General features: G+C 42.4%; 1 protein-coding gene across 1 annotated transcript in view; it reads left to right on the top strand.

The window, feature by feature from the left end:
• LOC146177635 (uncharacterized) overlaps positions 1 to 18,060 on the top strand; it is a 61,124-nt gene extending 43,064 nt beyond the window's left edge. Inside the window, exons 2-6 of the mRNA XM_084580762.1 lie at positions 5,444 to 5,576; positions 8,711 to 8,779; positions 11,191 to 11,219; positions 13,649 to 13,880; positions 17,960 to 18,060. Coding sequence (XP_084436888.1) covers positions 5,444 to 5,576; positions 8,711 to 8,779; positions 11,191 to 11,219; positions 13,649 to 13,880; positions 17,960 to 18,060 — 564 coding nt within the window. The remainder of the gene's footprint in view (positions 1 to 5,443; positions 5,577 to 8,710; positions 8,780 to 11,190; positions 11,220 to 13,648; positions 13,881 to 17,959) is intronic.
• Positions 18,061 to 20,506: the final 2,446 nt, after the last annotated feature.

The following is a 20,506-nucleotide window of genomic DNA, read 5'->3' as shown; positions in this document are numbered from 1 at the left end:
AATAGGCAACAAACATACTTCTACACTGTACTGAAGCGCTGTCCAATTTATATCAACACTGATGCAAGGGCAATCGTCAATGGCATTCTATAAGTAAGCATGCAATCTCGCAATGTCCACGTCCAGATTCACCTATCTCTATCTGATTCACTGAACACTCGATGTGATACTTAGTGCACCATCACGTACTACTTTCCTTTTTCATTCTATTTCAGGGTTGTGACGAGCACGGGCCGCCCGCCCGATCCTTAGCGAGAGTAGCATCTGCACTTCGCAAGTCGGTGCGCAATCAATATAATTGCCGTCCGCACAAATTCTGGTGAAAACTTGCTTAAATTATGCGCAAAATGAGGTGACATGTTGGACGAGGGCAGAGAGCGAACACGCCTGCCGGCGTACGTCGCGTCGCTTAATTCCCACTTGCGTGTAAGACCTCCGTCGCGCACAGTCTGCGTGGACTTTTGGAATCTCTCAATACATATGAACGTAATCGCATGCATTTATGATCGCGGGTCCATCGTGTTCGTGGTTATCGTCGCGATGAGCGTATGTCGTCGCTACATCGATTGAACAGCAGCCGGAGACAAAAGAATGGGCGAGCTTATATATGCAGCACCTCAAAAGAAGGCGAATGCAGGTGCAAACGCGCCGCACATAAGATCGCGTAGCACCGGCGCGCCGGCAGCATGACGCGCAAACGTTGAACGTGACTTTAGCCATAACCTAGAGCGACGTCGGTCTGCCATACCTTTATGAGAATGAACTGGGTCTGCCTGACGCATCTTAGACATTTCGTAAATGTTTACGCAGATCACACGTGCATTATCAAACTCGCTCGTAAAACCAAAAAGCACTCACCTGTTGGCAGGCGCGATGTCGACAACTGCAGTGAAGCGAACCTTTCCAAACACTGGTAGAGCATACGGAGTGTTTAAGATGCTAAAAGCAGCGGTCGAACCGACGACTCCAATTATATGCGAAAGGTATATAGAACTGGATTCCAAAAGGAAGTCTGGAAAATCACGATAGTCGCAATAGCAGCAATAGCGTGGTCGCAATCGAGCGATCAGCTGGATCCGGATTTGGATTCGTACGTTGTATATGTACAGGGGTGGTCAAAAGTTCCAACACAGAAACAATAAATAGACTGAAGTCAACAATTAACATGACAACCAGGTGAATAAGGCGAATAGCCAATAAAAGGCGGGGGGTCAAAGAGAAAGATTTGTGCCGAATTGTTCAAGCTTTTGTGATTAGCAGAATAGTGTACACCATCCCCTATTTCAAACGAGGGGTGGCAGAAAAAAAAATAATAATAAAAAGAAGACATCATATAAGGCAGGCATAATTCAGCACTGGAGCAACTCCACAGCACCCCTACAGAAAGACTTCTTAAACTGGGCGTCTTCAATAACAGCACGGAACCATCACATCCACCTAGGACTGCCGACCGAAGTGAGGAACGCACTCACTAAAGCCGCTACCAAAAAACATGAACCCTGCCTTTCATGAAGGCAATTAAGAGAACAGCAAAAGGCCCTTGAGGCCAATTTAGAAGGCTATGAATACAATGTTTATAAAAGAGGCAACTCTTTTGCGGTCGTGAGCGCGTGAACGACTCGGGTAAAACATTACTGGCAGAGAGAAGAGAGAAAAACACTTTATTTAGCAGGTTCTATAAAAACAAGGCTAACTCAGGGACGGCGGAGGATGGTCAGCACCATGTCTGTTGAAGGGCATGCATCTCCAAGGAGACAGAGCGAATTTTAAGACATCTAGACTGGAACCAAAAAGAGTTGGAAATAATATGGGTGCCGGCACACTCGGGGAACAGAGGCATTTATATGTCAGCGGAACAGTGAGCCTATATGTTGATTCCCCCAATGTCTCGAGATATGAAAGCGGCCAGCTCAGACCCGTTGACGCAGGTTCGGGCTTCTTAAGGTCGCCGAGAGCCACGGAGCAGTGTAGTGCCCACATATCGTTGTTTCCCAATGTTTCCCAATCCAAAAAATCCCAGCCCAGTGTTGAATTAAGGCAGCTGTGACAGCCCTGAATCTCAAAATATCTGTTTATTGCAAGAAACAGCCACTGAAGTCTGGAGGTACATGCATCAGATGAATAACGTAATTGTCACCAGAAAATTCGATCATGCAACTCCAGTCATGCAGCGGTAAATCGCACATACGAATGTGTACGATAAGCGATCTGCGAGGACAGACATATTGTAGTGTGAGTTTGTTATTGTAATACTGGTACATATATATATATATATCTTCACACACGCTTGTTGAATACGCGCCCGTTTATGGAGGCGAAACGCAAAAAAAATACTCTGCGGTGTAAGTGCAGGTGGTCAGCAAGATTTCAGCTAGATGCATAGGGCTGCCTTTAAGGGGGCCACGGTTTGCTGAACAGCTAGTGTAGTAAAGTTTTAGCATTCATGGAAGTTGTATCCATTTCAGAGGACATGTAGCTCATTCCTGTACTATACTTCAAAACTGGCAATTATTAGCAAAAACCACTCGGCAGAACCAAGAACCTTCAAATCATCTGTACAGTACTGTTCTGCAACTTTATCGAAACCGGTCGAGGCGGGAAAATTTTCCAAGACGGTTCCGATAAAGTTGCAGAACGCTGTATATATCATCTGTGAGAAGTGCATATGCCATATTAATTAATCCAAGACATTTTCTTTGTTGTCGCCAGACTGTCGCCGTTTTATTTATCGCTCTTTTAAAAGCTTTAATGTTACAGCTCGATCAATTTTCCCAATCCAAAAGTGCCGCGGAAGCGACACACAGTTAAGGATGCGTAATATTTATACCGGGAAAACGCATATGAGGCGATGATGGTGGTAAGGCAGTGGTAAAGTCGCAGTACAGTATTCTAGCCACTGTAACAGTGACGTAGGACGGAGTAGTTGTGGCAAACACATTTATCGCACTAATCCGGACTTTCAGAACCTAACAAAACCGTTCGCGTTGTGCTGTCATCAACGAGTTAATACGGCTGTCATAGTTATTAGCATTAATAAGCCTATGATAAGCCGTTCAAATCCAATGAATCCAACTCAAGCCAAGCACCCTAGAAGGACCCATCCTACCCAAGTCGGCCAAGGCCAAGACAAGACAAGACCTTGGCTACCACGCGCATTTGTATTTGCACGTGTGGAGTCCCTAGAAGTAGCACCTGTTCTGCTTGTCATAGCCTTCTCGTGCTTGTAAGCTCAGCAAAAGCGGCAAGAAAATGCTTTACGCCCTAGTCCAATGGGTGAAAACTGACGGCGCCGCGGTTTTTGACGTTGTTTCTGTTCGCGATATAGTAGAAACGAAAATCACAGCGCTGATCATCCAAAATCCGAAAGACTCGGGTGTAGTGAACGCGAATGTCAACATCCGATGGCGCGGGGAAAAATACGCGGCGAAGATAATTGCTGTCGGTAAGTTTGCTTCAATTTTTACAGAACTAGCTAGAGCAGTGCCTTGGATGCTGTAAGTTTGCGTTTTTTTATTTATTTTGTTTTGTTTTGGACAGGCACACACACACACAGATGGAGAAGAAGTGCCGGCAGCAGTTAAAACGTGTTGAAACGTGTGATAGGTTGGCGGAGGCCAGCGACGACGTAAGTATGCCCTTTGTGTGCTCCGAACTTATTATTTTACTACAAGTTCAGAAGCGGCAGTGTGACGGGGATGGTTATGTCGGCCATGTGCATATCTTTATCTCTTTGCTGCTTTTGCGATGCATGTTGTTCATTGAAGCTGGAACGAACTCTTCAGCTTACAAAAAAGACGCTCCATCAGCTTTACATTTGGCAATGATGGCGCTAGAACGAAGGCACGTAGGCATACTATTTGCGCTGACAACTGCACTTTACCATTTACAGAGCAGCCCAGCCAATATTTTACTTTGTTTGCTCTGCAGACAACGCAGGACGCATTGCCGTGCTCAAGTTCATAAATTTTGACTGCACACTTCCCCTCAGTAATCAATAATTCCATTTGCTGTCACAACTAGGCAGACATTTTATGGACCGCGTGCCCTCGATAGCCATATTTTGATGGAAGTGAAATAAAAACATACGTGTACTGTGCGATATCAGTGCACGTTAGAGGCCCTGATGTGGTCTAAATTAATACGGTGCACCACAATGGCATTCCTCATATTCCATGTGTCACTTTGGAACCTGCTGAACCCTTTATATTTATATATCTCTTAGCTGAAACCTTTCATGTAGTGTGAAATTTCGTACAGTACTGTGACCTGCAGCAGTTTGTGGGATCTGCAATGTAAGGCTGACGGCACTTTTGCACAAGGCGCGTTTTGCGCATGTATGTGCTTTCTTCCCTATCAGGCATATCACTTCGTTCACATCAACGAGATGTTTTTCAACAATCGCGGCAGGCGTTGAGAGCCCTGCGTTTTCCGCGCGTCTGGTTCGCCTGCTGCGATGGGTGACACAGCTGCTGAGCTTTATTATTGCGATGCACAAATGTTGCATGGATAACCGTTGCCTTCCAAGAGCTGTTGCATGTTGAATATGGACATATCAGCTTTTTCTGCATTTCTATTGGGTGCTTCTTCACATTTGCAAATGCATTGGTACAACTTTGTCTTCAAAATAGGAACTGTGGGCATAATATGAAACATTTAACATCTGGGGCCACAGTGCAGGTTCGGGGCTGCATGCATTCTGCAGCTAAGCATTACGATGCAAAATAGAATGGCAGTAGTCAAAATGTTTTTATGTCGGAATGCGAAAAGGAGCCTTGTTTCATGCAGCAAAAGAAAATGGCAATAAGTAAATAAGGCATATCACTAGTTCTGTTTTTTTTTTCGGTGATAAAAAGCTGCACTTGTTGTAAAAGGGCCACATGCTCTTGAGCTGAGTTGAAAAGAAGGGAGAATAAATTTCCTGCTTGGCCAGCTTCTCTCCTGAAAGATAATATATATTCAGAAGGGTGATGGATTGGGCTAGTTGGTGCTGGTGTGACATATTTTAAAGTGCTAAAGCAACACAGACAGAGAAGTGAACATACTTGTTGTTCTGGCACTTCGAAATATGTCAACATATTCCGGCAACATTGCGCACCATGCAAAAGGCTGAGGGGAGCTTCATCGTTCATCGCACTAGCAAAAGCAGATGCGTGGCAACAGTCACGAGCTACATCAGCGGCTGCTGCAACTGTCAGCCACGGCGAAGCGAGTGACAAGACATAGGCATATCTTTTTGCTTGCTTCGCTGTGACTTTGACGCTATCAGGCGATAGCAAAGAAAGGACAGGCATGCGCAAAGGGCACTTGGCGCACAATATCTGTGAGCCTTGACAGCAGATGGCACAGCAATGCAATTTTGTTTTGCTCTGACGTGCGTTGCAGATCCTGCAAACTGGTAGCAGTGCAAAGATTTTACTAACAGCAATATTAACTTTCTTTGAAGGGCTGCGAGAACTGTACCTCACTGGGCATAGAAAATTCAGATCTTAAAGAGCAGGTGGCACTCCTGCAAGAGGAGAACAAGAGGCTGAAGACAACAATTGACTTCATTACGACACAAAAAGAAAGTATTGAAGGTGAGTGACTTTAGTAGTGTTATTGCATATAACAAAAAGCCGAGGGCTTGGAGAGTTTCTTAGGTTTAAGGTAGCTGGTTTTGTACTTATCAGGTGCGTTTCCTTGAACTGCAGGTAACATACGTTACACAGGCTAGAAATGGATTTGCAGTTCATGTGCACACTGCCAGCTAAAGGTTTATTCTTGTGCTGTTATAAAGAAATGATGTCAAAGGAAGAAAACACTCGAAAAGAGGGGATTGGCATGATACCTCATGGAAAGGTAAAGAGCATTGGTAAACACGCAATACACAGTGAAAGGAAGGGGATTTTTTTTTTTCAACTTTCAGAGTCCATTAATGCATGTATGTGGTTGCTCTGTGCTGTATCAGAAGCTGTTGCGAAAGGCAGGGGTGTGACCTGGCCCAATCATGGTGCCACTCACTCCTGTATACTTTGATACATAGTTATGCTCCAGATGGGGGGTGCAAAAGGCATGCAGGGGCATCATCTTGTATAAAGGCTGTAACTTTGTAAATTTGACTTATTCGCTATTATGGTTTCTTCAAAGCTGTCCTCTGAACCAAATCGTGTGCAGTAAAGTATAAGGTTGCATTCTCTCTTTGCTCCTTGGTCACTTGTTCATGCAGCGCCTACTGCCTGGTGCAGGACTTTCCTCCCAAAAACGGGTTTCAGGCAGTTTGTTTTTTTTTCTTCGATTTGCTGATCATGATTTCGTTGATTTGTTAGGAGCTGGTATGGCTATTATCCCTTACTGAATGTTTACAATTTGTGTGCAGTACTATGCATGTAGGGTGAAACTATGGACTGGTTCCTTCTCTGTTGCGGTTGCTTGCCCACCCTTTTGGGATACAAGCTTCAAGAAGCCGAAACCAGAGGGCTTGTTGGGTGCTGATACCTGTACAGCCTTTCTGCAAACCTTTCTTGTATGGGTGAAAGCAGCTTGAAGAGACTGTATCCAGACATGAGTCAATGGGCATTAAGGGAAAAGAGGAAGGGCTCATCTATGGTATGCCATGCATGCATCTTATTTAAAGCAACTTGAAAAAAAAAATAATAATAATGGTAAGGGATTTGACATAACCATCATGCTGTCAGATTCAAAGCACCTCATGAGATTATGAAGGAACATAAATGTGACTAGCAAACATGTTGAGCTTTGTGGAGTGCTCATTGGGGTTTGGCTACAATATTCACATTTTTTGCATGAACTCAGGCAGTTAGGGCATTGCAAAAATGATTGGCTAAAGGAGCAGAGAAATGCATGCCCGGTATTGCATGCTCCAGGCAACCTTCCATTGTCCTCGTCACAGTGTTCCAAGGCCAGCTTCGAATCCATTGTTCTGGATAAAATATGCTACAACTTCTATTACAAGATAGAAATGTCTGTAGTTGCTGCACTGAGTCCTTGAAGGTCCATGATATAGGTTGAAAGGATAGGTTGCATGTGACTATGAAAAAAAAAAACAGGTGATTAATTGGAACTCTCAATGTGATACAACATTTTAGTCCAGAAACCACCTTGAAAGCAGCCTTTGGCAGAATAGTTAAGAAATGGTAGTTTTCCAAACAGTTGTGAAATTGCAAAAAAGTACAAACTGAGAAAAATGAGTTCAAAGAGTTCAGAACACACTCAAGTTTAAGGCCTAAATTAATAGATCAGAGTGGCCTGGTACATAAATTGGGCTGTCCTTTTGAACAGGACACCACTATGTAGTGATTGCGTTTAGTTGCTTTTTTCCTCAGATTTATAGCTGTTCAGCATCCTTGTCTGTGCTCGTGAAATTCTTTGCTTGCTTGGTTGCGGGGCGTGCATCTTTATTTGGGCTCCCTATTGTATCATCGGCTTGATGAGCACTTCGGTTAGCCAGGCTCCTATTGGTTTGAGAACAGTTTTCGAGGGTTACATGCCTCGTTTTAGTTTAAAAAAAAAAGGAGCTTCTATTTCGGTTTTTCAGCCAATCTGCTATTACCAAAGCCTAAAATATGCCTCCTCTTCCTGCTTTTTCTTTTAACTCTGCTACATTCGCGATTACAGGTCAGTTTTGGCCCGAGAGCGCGAAGAATAATTCTAACTTGGCGATACTCTGCGTTCAGCTCTTTGCCCGCTATGCGGCTGCGTCTTGAAATCAGTGCTCATAGGCCTTTTGGTGGTGAGTGCACCCCACCTCGCAAAAAAAAATAATTTTAATTTTTTTTCCACTGTGCAGATGATAACCAAACTTAGGGAGAAGTTTCTTAATCCAAAACATCAAAAATCTAAAAACGTTTTTTTTTGTGTGTGAAAATTATGATTTTAGCCCAGTGTCCCCCCCTTAAGTTGGTGTCACTAACACTGAATATACTGGCGATCGAAAATTCATTCTTTCCTGAGCTGCCACATTATAGCCTGATGCAGCTAAAGTCTGCAGTAAAGCTCCATTCACATTCAGATCCATTGTACAGAATTCTTTCATTAAGAACCTTAATGCAAAAAGAATTAAATGCTTTAAAATTTTAATGCCTTTAGCTAGTTTAATCAAATCAAACAATAAAAAGTTGACTTTGTTTACTATATGTTGCATAGATGAACTAACTTGCTCAAGTGAGTGAAGAAGGTAATGTGAATATAGCTTTTTTGATTATTATATTCTTGCTTTTGACATAATCGGGTGATAAATTTAAGCAATTTCCTTCATTTTGTGGCTCGTATAGATGTCTGCAACAAAACATAAAACAAATGTCACTGCCCACTGAGTTCCACAGAAAACCTAAGTTTTGGAGCTGCAGGCAATAAACAAGGGGCATTCATATCCAGTGTTGCTGTTACCCAACAAGTGGGCAGGAAGATGAGATTCTTAACACAAATTAGAGTGAACAATTGGAAAGAGATGCACACTCTGTTAGCCACTGTTTCAACAAAAGGACTTGTTTTCGTATTTGGGTGAAAGGAAATCATCATTGAAATGCTGGCTAGTGGATGGACACTCCGTTCACATCTTTTATTATGTGCTCATTGCTATGTCCTTTAGCAAAACTTATAAATTGGTAAAATTAGTAGTAACTAAGTGCACGAGCCTGCCACGCTGCTTTAATGCAGAATACACTTACTTTTCTTGGGTGTTTTACTTTCATATCCTTTTTTCGTTTCGCAGAATGCACAGAAGCCGTCAGAGACATTCGGCTCCTGTATGGAGAGCTGCAGGCAGCGGGAACTCTAAGGTGTGGCGGAGGTGAAACGCAGGTGCGTAATTGTTGTTGTGCATTTGTAAAGCAATGAGGAGATCTGAAAAGTGTATAAAGAAAAGTTTTGCTTTGACTGGAGCAGCTGCAGGTGTGTTATGTAGCATTCATGCCACAAGCTTACTGCAGCAAGATTTTAACTGTTTGGCAGCATTTTGACCTGTGCACGGCAGTGTATTATCAAATATATGTGGCTTTTCAGAAGTGGTGCAAAGTAAGGGTGGTATGTGTAGTTGCTCCATCCATTTAGTTGTATGGTACCAGTTTGCCCAAAAGCCTGAACGCACAGTATACTTGATGACATTTTCTGGCATTGGAGTGTAAGATGCGTAGCCAAAACATGCCCCTGGTTAATACGCAGTGGAATATATACTCTCTTTGCAGTTCTTAGTTTTCTCCTATATTATGGTATGTTGACATCTGTTATTCGAGACATATTTTGAATATAACTGTCAACCTTAAATGCTAGAGAGTTGAGGACAGAAGCTTCCTTGATTACAAGGAATTTGCTAGGCGTATCTGGTTGCAAGAGCCTCCTATTGATGGTGCCAGCTACACCGGTGTGAGGCAGCTGTGAGGAGAACAGAATGCCTGGCAGCCAGGTGCACTGTGGTGCAGCCAAACTGTTTGGCCAAATGATAGTTATGGAGTGCCAATATCAGCTTTTGCAGAGTATATTATCGCCAGTGTCATTTTTACTTGACTGCAAAGCGCTTTCTCGTAAAAATTGGAATATGTTGCTGTGTATTGCTGTGATTTACTTGGGTGGGGATCAGGACAAGTCGAGTAAGCCTGATATGGTGCTACATGTGTTTAACGTTCCACAAGTTATAAGGGTGCGGGTACAGTGCACTTCACCTATAATGATATGGAGAAAACCGGTAAATCCAATCGCTAACCAGTTATTATTATATCTGGACAGAAAAAAAAAGCACACACCCACGTATCTATCTTCCCATGCATGTAGGCTTGCCTACTTACCAGCGATAAGCAAATCGGGTTGAACGACGCTAATCGTAAAAAGCACTGAACACTTTATTACAGGATACATCAATAGCCCTAAAATAACTTAGGCATACTCAAAAAAGTAGGAATTGACAGTCACTTGAGCAGCAGCTGGAGCTTGACAATCGCTGTGAGCACTGCTTCCAGTAGCGCATACGCTGGCAGCGGTAGTTTTTGCGTGCATGAAACCGATTAGCGACTGGATGAGTTGCAGGACATCGCCTGCCTTGATGGCTGTTAAAATCGTAGAGTGCGAATGCCCATATTTTTTAAAGAGGCTTCCAATTTTGAAACCCTGTCAGAAATCGCAATGAATCTGCCGTTTCATGTTGTATCATGCTGTGAATGGGGTTGGCGCCATTTTCCACGGAGGCACAATCGGCGATGGCGATATGGCCACACCCTCTGCGCTGCAACAGGCAGCGTCTGCAATGATGATAGTGCCCATTTCCTAACCACAAGCAGTTACGCTCGCGGATTTTTCCACGACAGTCCGATTTCGCCGCATATGTCGAGTTGTCACGTCATTCTCTCCCTAGTCGTTCATTTTTTATTAAACATTCAGACAAATTTGCGTTGTAAACGTCATCTGGGCGGCGATAAAGCTGTCGCTGTATCCAGTGTACTGCTGATGATCGTTATATCTGGTTTATTTTTACATTGGACTAATGGGAAAATTGATAAATCTGAAGAATTTCATCGTTATATGTGATATAGCGTTATAAGTGGATTGCACAGTATTACAAAGCTCTGAATCAATTTTAATTGACTGTGTTCTTTATTGTTCTGACATTGCACAGTGCAAAGGTTTCTTTCATCTCGCCTTTATCGAAATGCAGCCACTGTGGTTAAGATTACATCCTGTGTCAGCAGTGTGCCAAGCGCTTTAACCATTGGGCACCTGCCTGCTTGGGTCTGATTGGCAGTAATCATGTTTGCTGAGTCTTATGCTGGGTGCAGTGACATGTGCTATCAGTGGTTAAAGTAAATTGAATGCAAAAATTGCTTCGAGGTGTTTTCTGTGAATAACAAAGACCAATTTTAAGGGCAATAGCGTTAGATGTTTATTTGTAATCGAGGAATTAATTTTCATTAGCATCCATCAAAGTGCAGCCATGCAGTCATTGAGGAAAGCTAACAGCTTGCACAGAAATTTCATAGTCGGAAGAAAAATTTGTTATAGTCTACCACTTTAGTGAAGAAGTCGCTTTGCCAAATGAGCTAACATATAATAGAGCGAGGCTAAATTAATCGACACCTTGATACTGGGACACTCCCAACAATTTGCCTGATGTCTCCCAATAAGCTGCCTCTGCCCATGCATGAATGGTTTTTGTGAAACCTGCAGCTGCATAATCGCCCGTGTGACCATCACCTGCCACACTAGCACCGTCTGCATCATCGGCTCAAGCCAAAGTAGCTGTGTCTGGTTACATTTGTAGTGCGAAGTGTAAAGTTTAATTCTCATGTCTTTGAAGTCATGGTGCTATCGAAGCCTGAGAGATACTTGCAGTCCTTGCAGTCTTATGTCTGAATTTCTGTGCTTTATGACAGCGAGAAAAGGCAAACATTTTGATAAGGTCAGTTGTTGGGCGAGTTGGTGACGATGTTCCATATCTACAGCGCGATAAACGGGACAAGAGAACACAATAACGACAAACACAGCGCTGTGTTTGTCGTTATTGTGTTCTCTTGTCCCGTTTATCGCGCTGTAGATATGAAACATTTTGCATTTAGCGCAGGATGTGGGGATGCCAGCATGTCTTAAGGCAGCAAAGGTGATCGCAAATTGAAACTAGAGCTTAATTTTATTCATAAATGTGCAACACAACCCTCCAATAGCTGCTGCTGGAATGAAGGGCCATCAGTTTCGGAACATGTGCTGAGTGGAACTACTCTGACAGATTTTTTGAAACTAGCAGTCTGCTACTGCAACATCTGTGCAAAAGGACTCATTCGACACTGCCTGAAAGTTTAGCGAAACTTTCCTTCACCTCATGTTTGCAAGAATAAATTCTAAGGGTGCAAATAATCTTTATAATTCAATAATTTATTTTTTTGCTTGTATCCTACTAGAGCTGCTTCTTCACACACATTTCCATTGCCTTGTCCTTTGACACTTTTGGTCATGGAGTCCATTGATGCTTTTTCTTTTCTACTGTCTTGTCAGTATTGCCTGCTTGAACAATAATGCCGATCTAAGCTGTAGTTTGAAGTCGTATGTCTCAGTTGCTTTTTTTTTCATGTATACGGCCTATTTACTCAAACGTCTTATGCCCCGCCGGGGTGGTGCAGTCGTTACGGCGCCCGACTACTGTTCCCAAGGATGCGGGATCGAATCCTGGCCTCGGCGTCCGCTTTTCAATAGAGACAAAAAGCAAGGCGCCCGTGTGCTGTGCAATGTCAGTGCACGTTAAAGAACCCCAGGTGGTCGAAATTTCCGGAGTTCTCCACTGCGGCGTCTCTCATAGCCTGAGTCGCTTTGGGATGTTATATCCCACGAACCCGTTGCAGGGCTCCTTTAATGCTGCTGTCAGCAATAGTTTGCCATTTTTAGCCTTTACCAATAGGGTAAACCATTACTGCTTTGCTAGGTTTCAAGAAGTACAGTCGAACCTTGATATAACGAACCGCACTGTAACGAAATTCGCAATGTGATGCATTTTTTATTTCCCAATCTCTGCTATATTGAAAACCATGTGTTTTCTTTTTTTTCCCGATATTATGAAGTAATCTTATGCCGCACTTTTGACTGAACAAAGTCCTCGCGCATTGCATGCATCAGCAGTCACTTTGACAATCGTATGAGAACGTAAACTTTAGCTGAGATACATCACATTTTGCATTTCCCTGACATTGGCATCTGTTTAAGGGGAGGGTTCAATAGGTGAGAATAAGTAGACATTTTTTTACGACAATTGTCTATCCTTCCACCCTTTATTCATCAAAGAAAGCATGTAGTCAGCCACGATAATGATGCGGGCTTTTAGCATCATTCGCTTCAAGTGCTTCAATGATTTTATGGCAGTGGACAGTGCCCACACCAATCGCTGCGTGATAGAGGGAAGGCAAGGCCCATCCTGCATGGCGCAAGAAAGGGATGGACGCACTAACGATTAGCTTTTTTTTTATTTGTTGGCAGCAAAAATTGGAGGCAAGTTCATTACACATGTAAATATGATACACATACGTGAGGCCTGAACAATTGCCATGCAAAGGTAGCTGTTCTAGCATGGGTGATGCTTTCACTCTTTGCTCACATGAAAAAAAAATAATGTGTTTGCATCACTTTGCTACCACTCATTATCCTCTGGATGTACAAAACATCTGGTTAGCGCTATTATGGCTATAATCTCTTGCTTACTTTCTGAATTCGTAATTTAAAGGTTCCCATCTACTAGCAGTATTCCACTAACCTGTTACTTTATTTAGGCAGCCAGAGCATGGGAACCTCGACGTAACAAAATTTGCAGTTTTTCGATATTTTCGGCTGCAAATAGACCTTCATTATATCAAGGTTCGACTGTACTGGAATTCACTTCTGTAGTCCATAAACTTCTCCAGCTGATGGTGCCTAATGTGCAGTGTTTTAAATGAGTATATTATTCAGCTATGCTTTTATAGTGCCCTTTTCTATGCATTTAAAATTCAATGAAGTGCAATCAGTATACTTCAGAAAAGAAAATATTTGTTAGATGTTTAGGAAATTGGCTAAAGAGAAGCAAAATAAATATGAAGTCTGATCTCGTTGTTCAGAATGTTCAGGTGGGAGGCTTCAAAGTTATGCACTCAAAAAGTTCAGGGAATTTTTTTATAAATGGTTTGTATACAAAATGCAGGACGAGAACACCGAAGACATGGAAGATATTGGGGGATATATGATCTCCAGGTCGGTCCTGAAAATGCTGGATATGGGGCCATTGAAAACACCCAGCACCTATGCCCGCGACCTGCTGAGACAGGTGTTTTCACCAGCGGAACTCGTGGGCAAGTCGATAAGCGGGAGACAGTCGAATGCCCACAGAGATAAAGAGGCGAAGCCGCAACTTGATCCATTGCGTGTGAATGCTGTATTAAGTAAGTATTTGTGCAACTTTCCACAGTATAAAGCTTGAGGTTTAAATGCAAGAGATGTGGTAAGAATCTTGAGCATTGTGACCAGTGTAGATGGGAGGGGTCAGTGGATAGTGCTGGTGGCATGATTTTGTTGAATGAGCCATGCCAGAATGCCCCATCTAGCTGCAGAAGTGTGCAGTCTCGGTCGATTTGGCGGAAAATAAGAGCTGCATTGTCAACCTGCAGTTTTGCCAATGGCCCATCCAGTCACTGATAAGCAACTCCAATCCTATTTCGCAATGCGTTTATACAACCTTTGAGTACTGTCCGACAGCACAGTAGCAAGTGTACTGCAACTGCAGCCTTGTCCCGTTATTGCAGTATCGTGTTTGGTATGTTAAGTGGGGTGCGGAAAAGGCATGGCTCTAGCTGCGTCGTGACTTCAGACAAGTTCAGATTGCCTGCAACACCAGATGCTGTGAGCTTACTACAACGACCAGTGTAGAAGTGAGGGCAGTGGACGACAGAGCTCTGGCTGAGCGCCACATCTTGGTCATAGCTAGTGATATTTTTTGCATTGAAGCCATTAGCCGATGAAATTGTGGAATTTATCAGCGCTGTAGTAAACGGTCTGCTTTAGAACTGCTTTACTGTCAATCCCATTGTCTCATAATTAGAAAAGATTAATTGTGGTGCCGCCTTAGCAGAGCAACTATCATGTACAAGACCGGGACTCGCCTTGCTTGTATTACATTTATCATTCCTTTCAACTTCTTAGCATGGGTCAGCAATCCTCCAAGGGTTCATTGCTTACATTTTGTTTTCTTACAGCTCTCTTCCTTATCTGCTTTCGTAATTTGCCCCCTTTATTTTCGGCTTTTTTTTTCATTTTTCTCATTTTTTTGTGTTCGCATTGAAGTTTCTTGCTGCAGACTTGCTAGCTTGTGTGCTGTAACTGAGATGCCTTTAATCCCTTTGACCTGTAACTCATTTTTTCTCATGCCTGATTTTAAACTTAATGTTTACTTTGCCTTTTGTTTTTGTACTGTGTTTGCTTTTGTGGACAGGTTGATTGCTGTCACAGCTTCGAAATGGGCTTATTTTGAACTGCCCTCCTGCGAAGAAAGCAGTGAATTTTGCAGGCAATATAAGATTTCTTACGAGTATTGTGTGCCAGATAATGTCCTGTGATTAAGGTTGACAGCCACGCTAAATACAAAAGAAGTGTATATTCTTAGCTTCTATATTCTTTATTTACTGCCCGAGTTTCAAAGTTAGCCACTTTGGTTCTATGGTTCACACTCTCTTTTATTGTAATCACATGGCCTGCTGTGTAAAATGGTTATTCACAGTCGAACCCGGATATATCGAACTAGAAGGAGATCACGAAATAGTTCGATATACAGAAATTGTCTTGAGACGCCGCTTGCAATCGTGGAAAATGGTACCGTATTTGTCACGTAATCAACCCACTCCCAGTCCTCTACTCTTACCCCGAGAATTTGAAAGAAAAAAAAAAGCGTTAGTTGGTGGCACGTCCCTGCATTTTGGCTGGCAGCGTGCCAAGGTGCTGTTCAGGAATAACGACACAGCGTGTTTATCTTTTGACTATACTTTTGGTGCTAGCTCCTGTGGTGGCTGGAAGCGAACTTGGGGAAGTGCCCGTGATGGCTTAATTGCACAAACGTGGTTCCTTTATCACGCTGCGCTTGGGGCGGGGCATAGTCCACTGCCACAAAATCATTGGAAAGTGTGATAGCTGCAAATGCCAACGATGCTGCTGACCGCGTGCGCTTGTTGATTCATAGCTGCATGAATGGACGACTCGCAAAAAAAGAATGCACTTCTTAACGCCTGCAGCCACCATAGCTTAAGCTACGGCGCTCGTTCAACACGACTACAGAGATGGACGATTCTGGCAAAAAAAAAAAAACCTGCCGTTTCTTAACGCCCACAGCCGCCACTATGCTGCACTTTCAGAACGACGACACAAGATTTTCATCGCACATCACCCGCCGCATGGAGGGCTAGTCTGGCGCACACTGTAGACGCCCAATATTCTGTCTGCCACGGGCTGAGCTGGCTTGTGGGCGCATGTGTAGTGTGTGCTGCTGCAAATGAAGACCAAGAAAGAGAGAGGAAGGGGAGAAAGTTCGGAACAAGAATGGGCACACCCTCGCATTTCGCTTTATCGTGTTGTTTCCCTTCCGAACACCACGGCTGCATCTGCTCCGTACCGGCATTTTGCCAAATCGGTTCCCCCTGGTTCCTTCACGCACATGCTGGCGCGCAGCAAACAATAACCGCAGATGCGCACGCCTTTGGGGAAAGGGTGCAGCGTTGCTCTAGATCAGCCGTCGCTTTCCTTCCGCGTGTGGCTTGGAAAACGGGCAAATGTAATGGGATCGTCTCTTAGGGAGGCGCACCTCTGGCGCGGAGTTGGATATACGACGCAACTTTCGTATGCTTTCACATGGGAATTTCAAGGAGATATTCCGTGAGTTCGATATAACCAAAACTCAAATTATCTGGGTTCGATATATCCTGGTTCGACTGTATATGTAGAGGAGGCCAAATTCCCAAAAGAATTCTATCCAGAGCCGGTGAATGTGACCTTCGCTAGATTTCCTTTGGCCCACATTCATATATATGGTCTGCTTTTCACATCTTTGCATTTTTATGCTGAAAGTTATGTTTTTTGCTGATAAAGTACTCTAGATTTGGATTTGACTTTTCCTGAACTGGAGATTTTCATAATTCAAAAATTTGTCCAAATTCTACTTCAGATGTCTGAGTGGGTGTTTTCTTTGTGATGATGCATAAGGCATTATTATACATGGATTATCATGTCATATTCCTCTACGACATCTTCTTAATTTTTATGAAACTTCTTACTCGTGCTGTTTAGATTCCAGCTTCAACAGCCTATCACTGATGTCAACGAGTACATGCTAAAGCCAGCCCGTTTCCTTTTAAGAGATGGAATGACAACAAATGTAGAAGCAATGATTATATACAGCTTTTTCATGCCTCTTGTAGCCTACAAGTGCACGATGATGTTGTAGTCATCATTGGGCTGTTGAAACAGAAACGGTATAACAGGACAATTCAATTATAAATGATTTAGCGGTCATGGTGCATATTACTTGGTAATTCATGCATTGTAGTGCCTTCCGCATCCTCACAGAGAAGAAAAGCCTCCGAAATTAGGTGTTTTATACTCCTTTAAAGGGCCACTGTCCAAGGAAGAACCTTTTAAGCGAAGGAGCCCAGTGTTTTGATCAGGTACCGGAGATAGTCTGTGCAAAATGCTACAGTGACACGTACGCCGCACAGCAATGAAAATACAAATCAAAGCTCTCTCATACTCTCCTTCGGGAAGCCAGCTTTCCCGTTCCCTGGGCTGGCCCGCCGAGCCGCAGCTATGACGTATTTGTTGAGAACGACGTCTATTGGTCCGTCTCGCTGTCTGAGGGTGAAGGATGGGTGTCTACCGCTCGCTGCACGCGTTTCCCTCGCCACGCCCGGACTAAATCCATTGTGCGCGCTCCCTCGCCCGTTTTTCTTTTTTTCTTTTGCGCGCGCGGAATGCCACGCCGCACCTCTCGCCAAACGCAGAGGAGGAAGGGGAATTTGTCTTGCGGAGGCTAGACGACCTCGGTCAGGAGATTGAAAAACCTTTGCGAGGGAACGGAAGAAGAGAAGCACGACAGAATCAGGTGATTGCGGGGGCTGTAACTGTGTTATTATTTACTCTTTTCAAACACATTTTGCGGCCTTGCGTTCTGGGGGCGAAGTCTCACAGTCACCGGGGAAGAAAATATTTTCGACCGGAGGGTGGACAGTGGGTCTTTAACTAAACCTTGTATACTCTACAAGGAAGGAGTTTTATATGAACATAATGTTACAGTGCCAGCTGCATCATTGCAACAGAATACGACAGTGTGGGATTCAGATAATACTGGGGATGAAATCTGTCTACTTGCATATTGAGAAAAGTGCTTCAATACCCCCCCCCCCCTTGTAGTGCTGCAAAGATATGGATTAGTTATGAAATCTTAACATTTTTGTGCAAATTACAAGCATTTTTTTGTTTTCAGAGTACACATGCAAGAAGTATGGGCTAATAAAAGAGGCGCCCATTCGCCAGTCGCTGTCATCCATGCTGAACAAGCAGAAGCTCGAGACAAAAGCAGCATGAACTCCTTTGCTGAATCGTTTTGATTAAATAAAGTTTTGATTTATATCTTCCAATAGCCATTGTACCTTTAAAATCAGCCCTAATGCTCTTGTGAAAAAGCAAGCCATCATACCTTAAAACTGCGGTTGTTCGGTCATATAGTCTATAGCCTGGCTACAAAAGAAATGCATAGGCTCAGCCCTAGGAAAGCCTTTAGAAAGCCATACTGTTGCCTGTAGATAGCCAAAAGAAATTTAAAATAAGTTATAGCCTGCAATTGAAACAAATGCAGGCTATCTCTGTAGAGAAAAGGGCAAAAAATATTGATTAACTGGCTATAGAAAATGCTTTAGGAGGCATATGACATAACCATACAAAAAGCTAAAGACACCCATCGCTGTGACTATAGCAAAGGCTAAAGGCAGTCATAAAAAAAACCTTTAGCTATTTGGGTGAGTCCTCTATAGCCAACCATATGACCACAGAAGATGCTAAAGACTGCTGTACATAAAAAACCATAAGTCCATAGGAAAGGTTAAAGACTTCCATAGCAAGGACTATAGAAAAAGCTAAAGACTGGCTTAGAAATGGCTATAGATATTTGGGCAGATTTTCTATAGCCGACCATACAAAGAATATTCTATAGCTGACCTTAAAAAAAGCTATAGCTGACCATAAAAAATTCTAAAGACTGCAGTACATAGAAAACCATTGAAAAGGTTAAAGACTTCCATAGCAAGGGCTATAGAAAAAGCTAAAGACTGGCATAAAAATGGCTATAGATATTTGGGCAGATTTTCTATAGCCGACCAAAGAATATTCTATAGCTGACCATAGAAAATGCTAAAGAGTGCAGTACATAAAAAACCATAAGTCCATTGAAAAGGTTAAAGACTTCCATAGCAAGGACTATAGAAAAAGCTAAAGACTGGCTTAGAAATGGCTATAGATATTTGGGCAGATTTTCTATAGCCGACCATACAAAGAATATTCTATAGCTGACCTTAAAAAAAGCTATAGCTGACCATAAAAAATGTTAAAGACTGCAGTACATAGAAAACCATAAGTCCATTGAAAAGGTTAAAGACTTCCATAACAAGGACTATAGAAAAAGCTAAAGATGGCCATAGGAACGGCTATAGATATTTGAGCCAATTTTCTATAGCCGACCATACAAAGAATATTCTATAGCTGACCTTAAAAAAAAGCTATAGCTGACCATAAAAAATGCTAAAGACTGCAGTACATAGAAAACCATAAGTCCATTGAAAATGGTAAAGACTTCCATAGCAAGGACTATAGAAAAAGATAAAGACTGGCATAGAAATGGCTATAGATATTTGGGCAGATTTTCTATAGCCGACCAAAGAATATTCTATAGCTGACCATAGAAAATGCTAAAGACTGCAGTACATAGAAAACCATAAGTCCATTGAAAAGGTTAAAGACTTCCATAACAAGGACTATAGAAAAAGCTAAAGATGGCCATAGGAACGGCTATAGATATTTGAGCCAATTTTCTATAGCCGACCATATAAAGAATATTCTATAGCTGACCTTAAAAAAAAGCTATAGCTGACCATAAAAAATGCTAAAGACTGCAGTACATAGAAAACCATAAGTCCATTGAAAATGGTAAAGACTTCCATAGCAAGGACTATAGAAAAAGCTAAAGACTGGCATAGAAATGGCTATAGATATTTGGGCAGATTTTCTATAGCCGACCAAAGAATATTCTATAGCTGACGATAGAAAATGCTAAAGACTGCAGTACATAGAAAACCATAAGTCCATTGAAAAGGTTAAAGACTTCCATAACTAGGACTATAGAAAAAGCTAAAGATGGCCATAGGAACGGCTATAGATATTTGAGCCAATTTTCTATAGCCGAGCATATAAAGAATATTCTATAGCTGACCTTAAAAAAAAGCTATAGCTGACCATAAAAAATGCTAAAGACTGCAGTACATAGAAAACCATAAGTCCATTGAAAATGGTAAAGACTTCCATAGCAAGGACTATAGAAAAAGCTAAAGACAGGCATAGAAATGGCTATAGATATTTGGGCAGATTTTCTATAGCCGACCAAAGAATATTCTATAGCTGACCATAGAAAATGCTAAAGACTGCAGTACATAGAAAACCATAAGTCCATTGAAAAGGTTAAAGACTTCCATAACAAGGACTATAGAAAAAGCTAAAGATGGCCATAGGAACGGCTATAGATATTTGAGCCAATTTTCTATAGCCGACCATATAAAGAATATTCTATAGCTGACCTTAAAAAAAAGCTATAGCTGACCATAAAAAATGCTAAAGACTGCAGTACATAGAAAACCATAAGTCCATTGAAAATGGTAAAGACTTCCATAGCAAGGACTATAGAAAAAGCTAAAGACTGGCATAGAAATGGCTATAGATATTTGGGCAGATTTTCTATAGCCGACCAAAGAATATTCTATAGCTG

The sequence above is a fragment of the Amblyomma maculatum genome, chromosome 10 (assembly GCF_055883805.1).
Source record: "Amblyomma maculatum isolate TAMU_Amacu chromosome 10, ASM5588380v1, whole genome shotgun sequence".
NCBI lineage: Eukaryota > Metazoa > Arthropoda > Arachnida > Ixodida > Ixodidae > Amblyomma > Amblyomma maculatum.
Note: the sequence above shows the minus strand (reverse complement) of the source record. Positions and strands in the feature narration are given on the sequence as shown.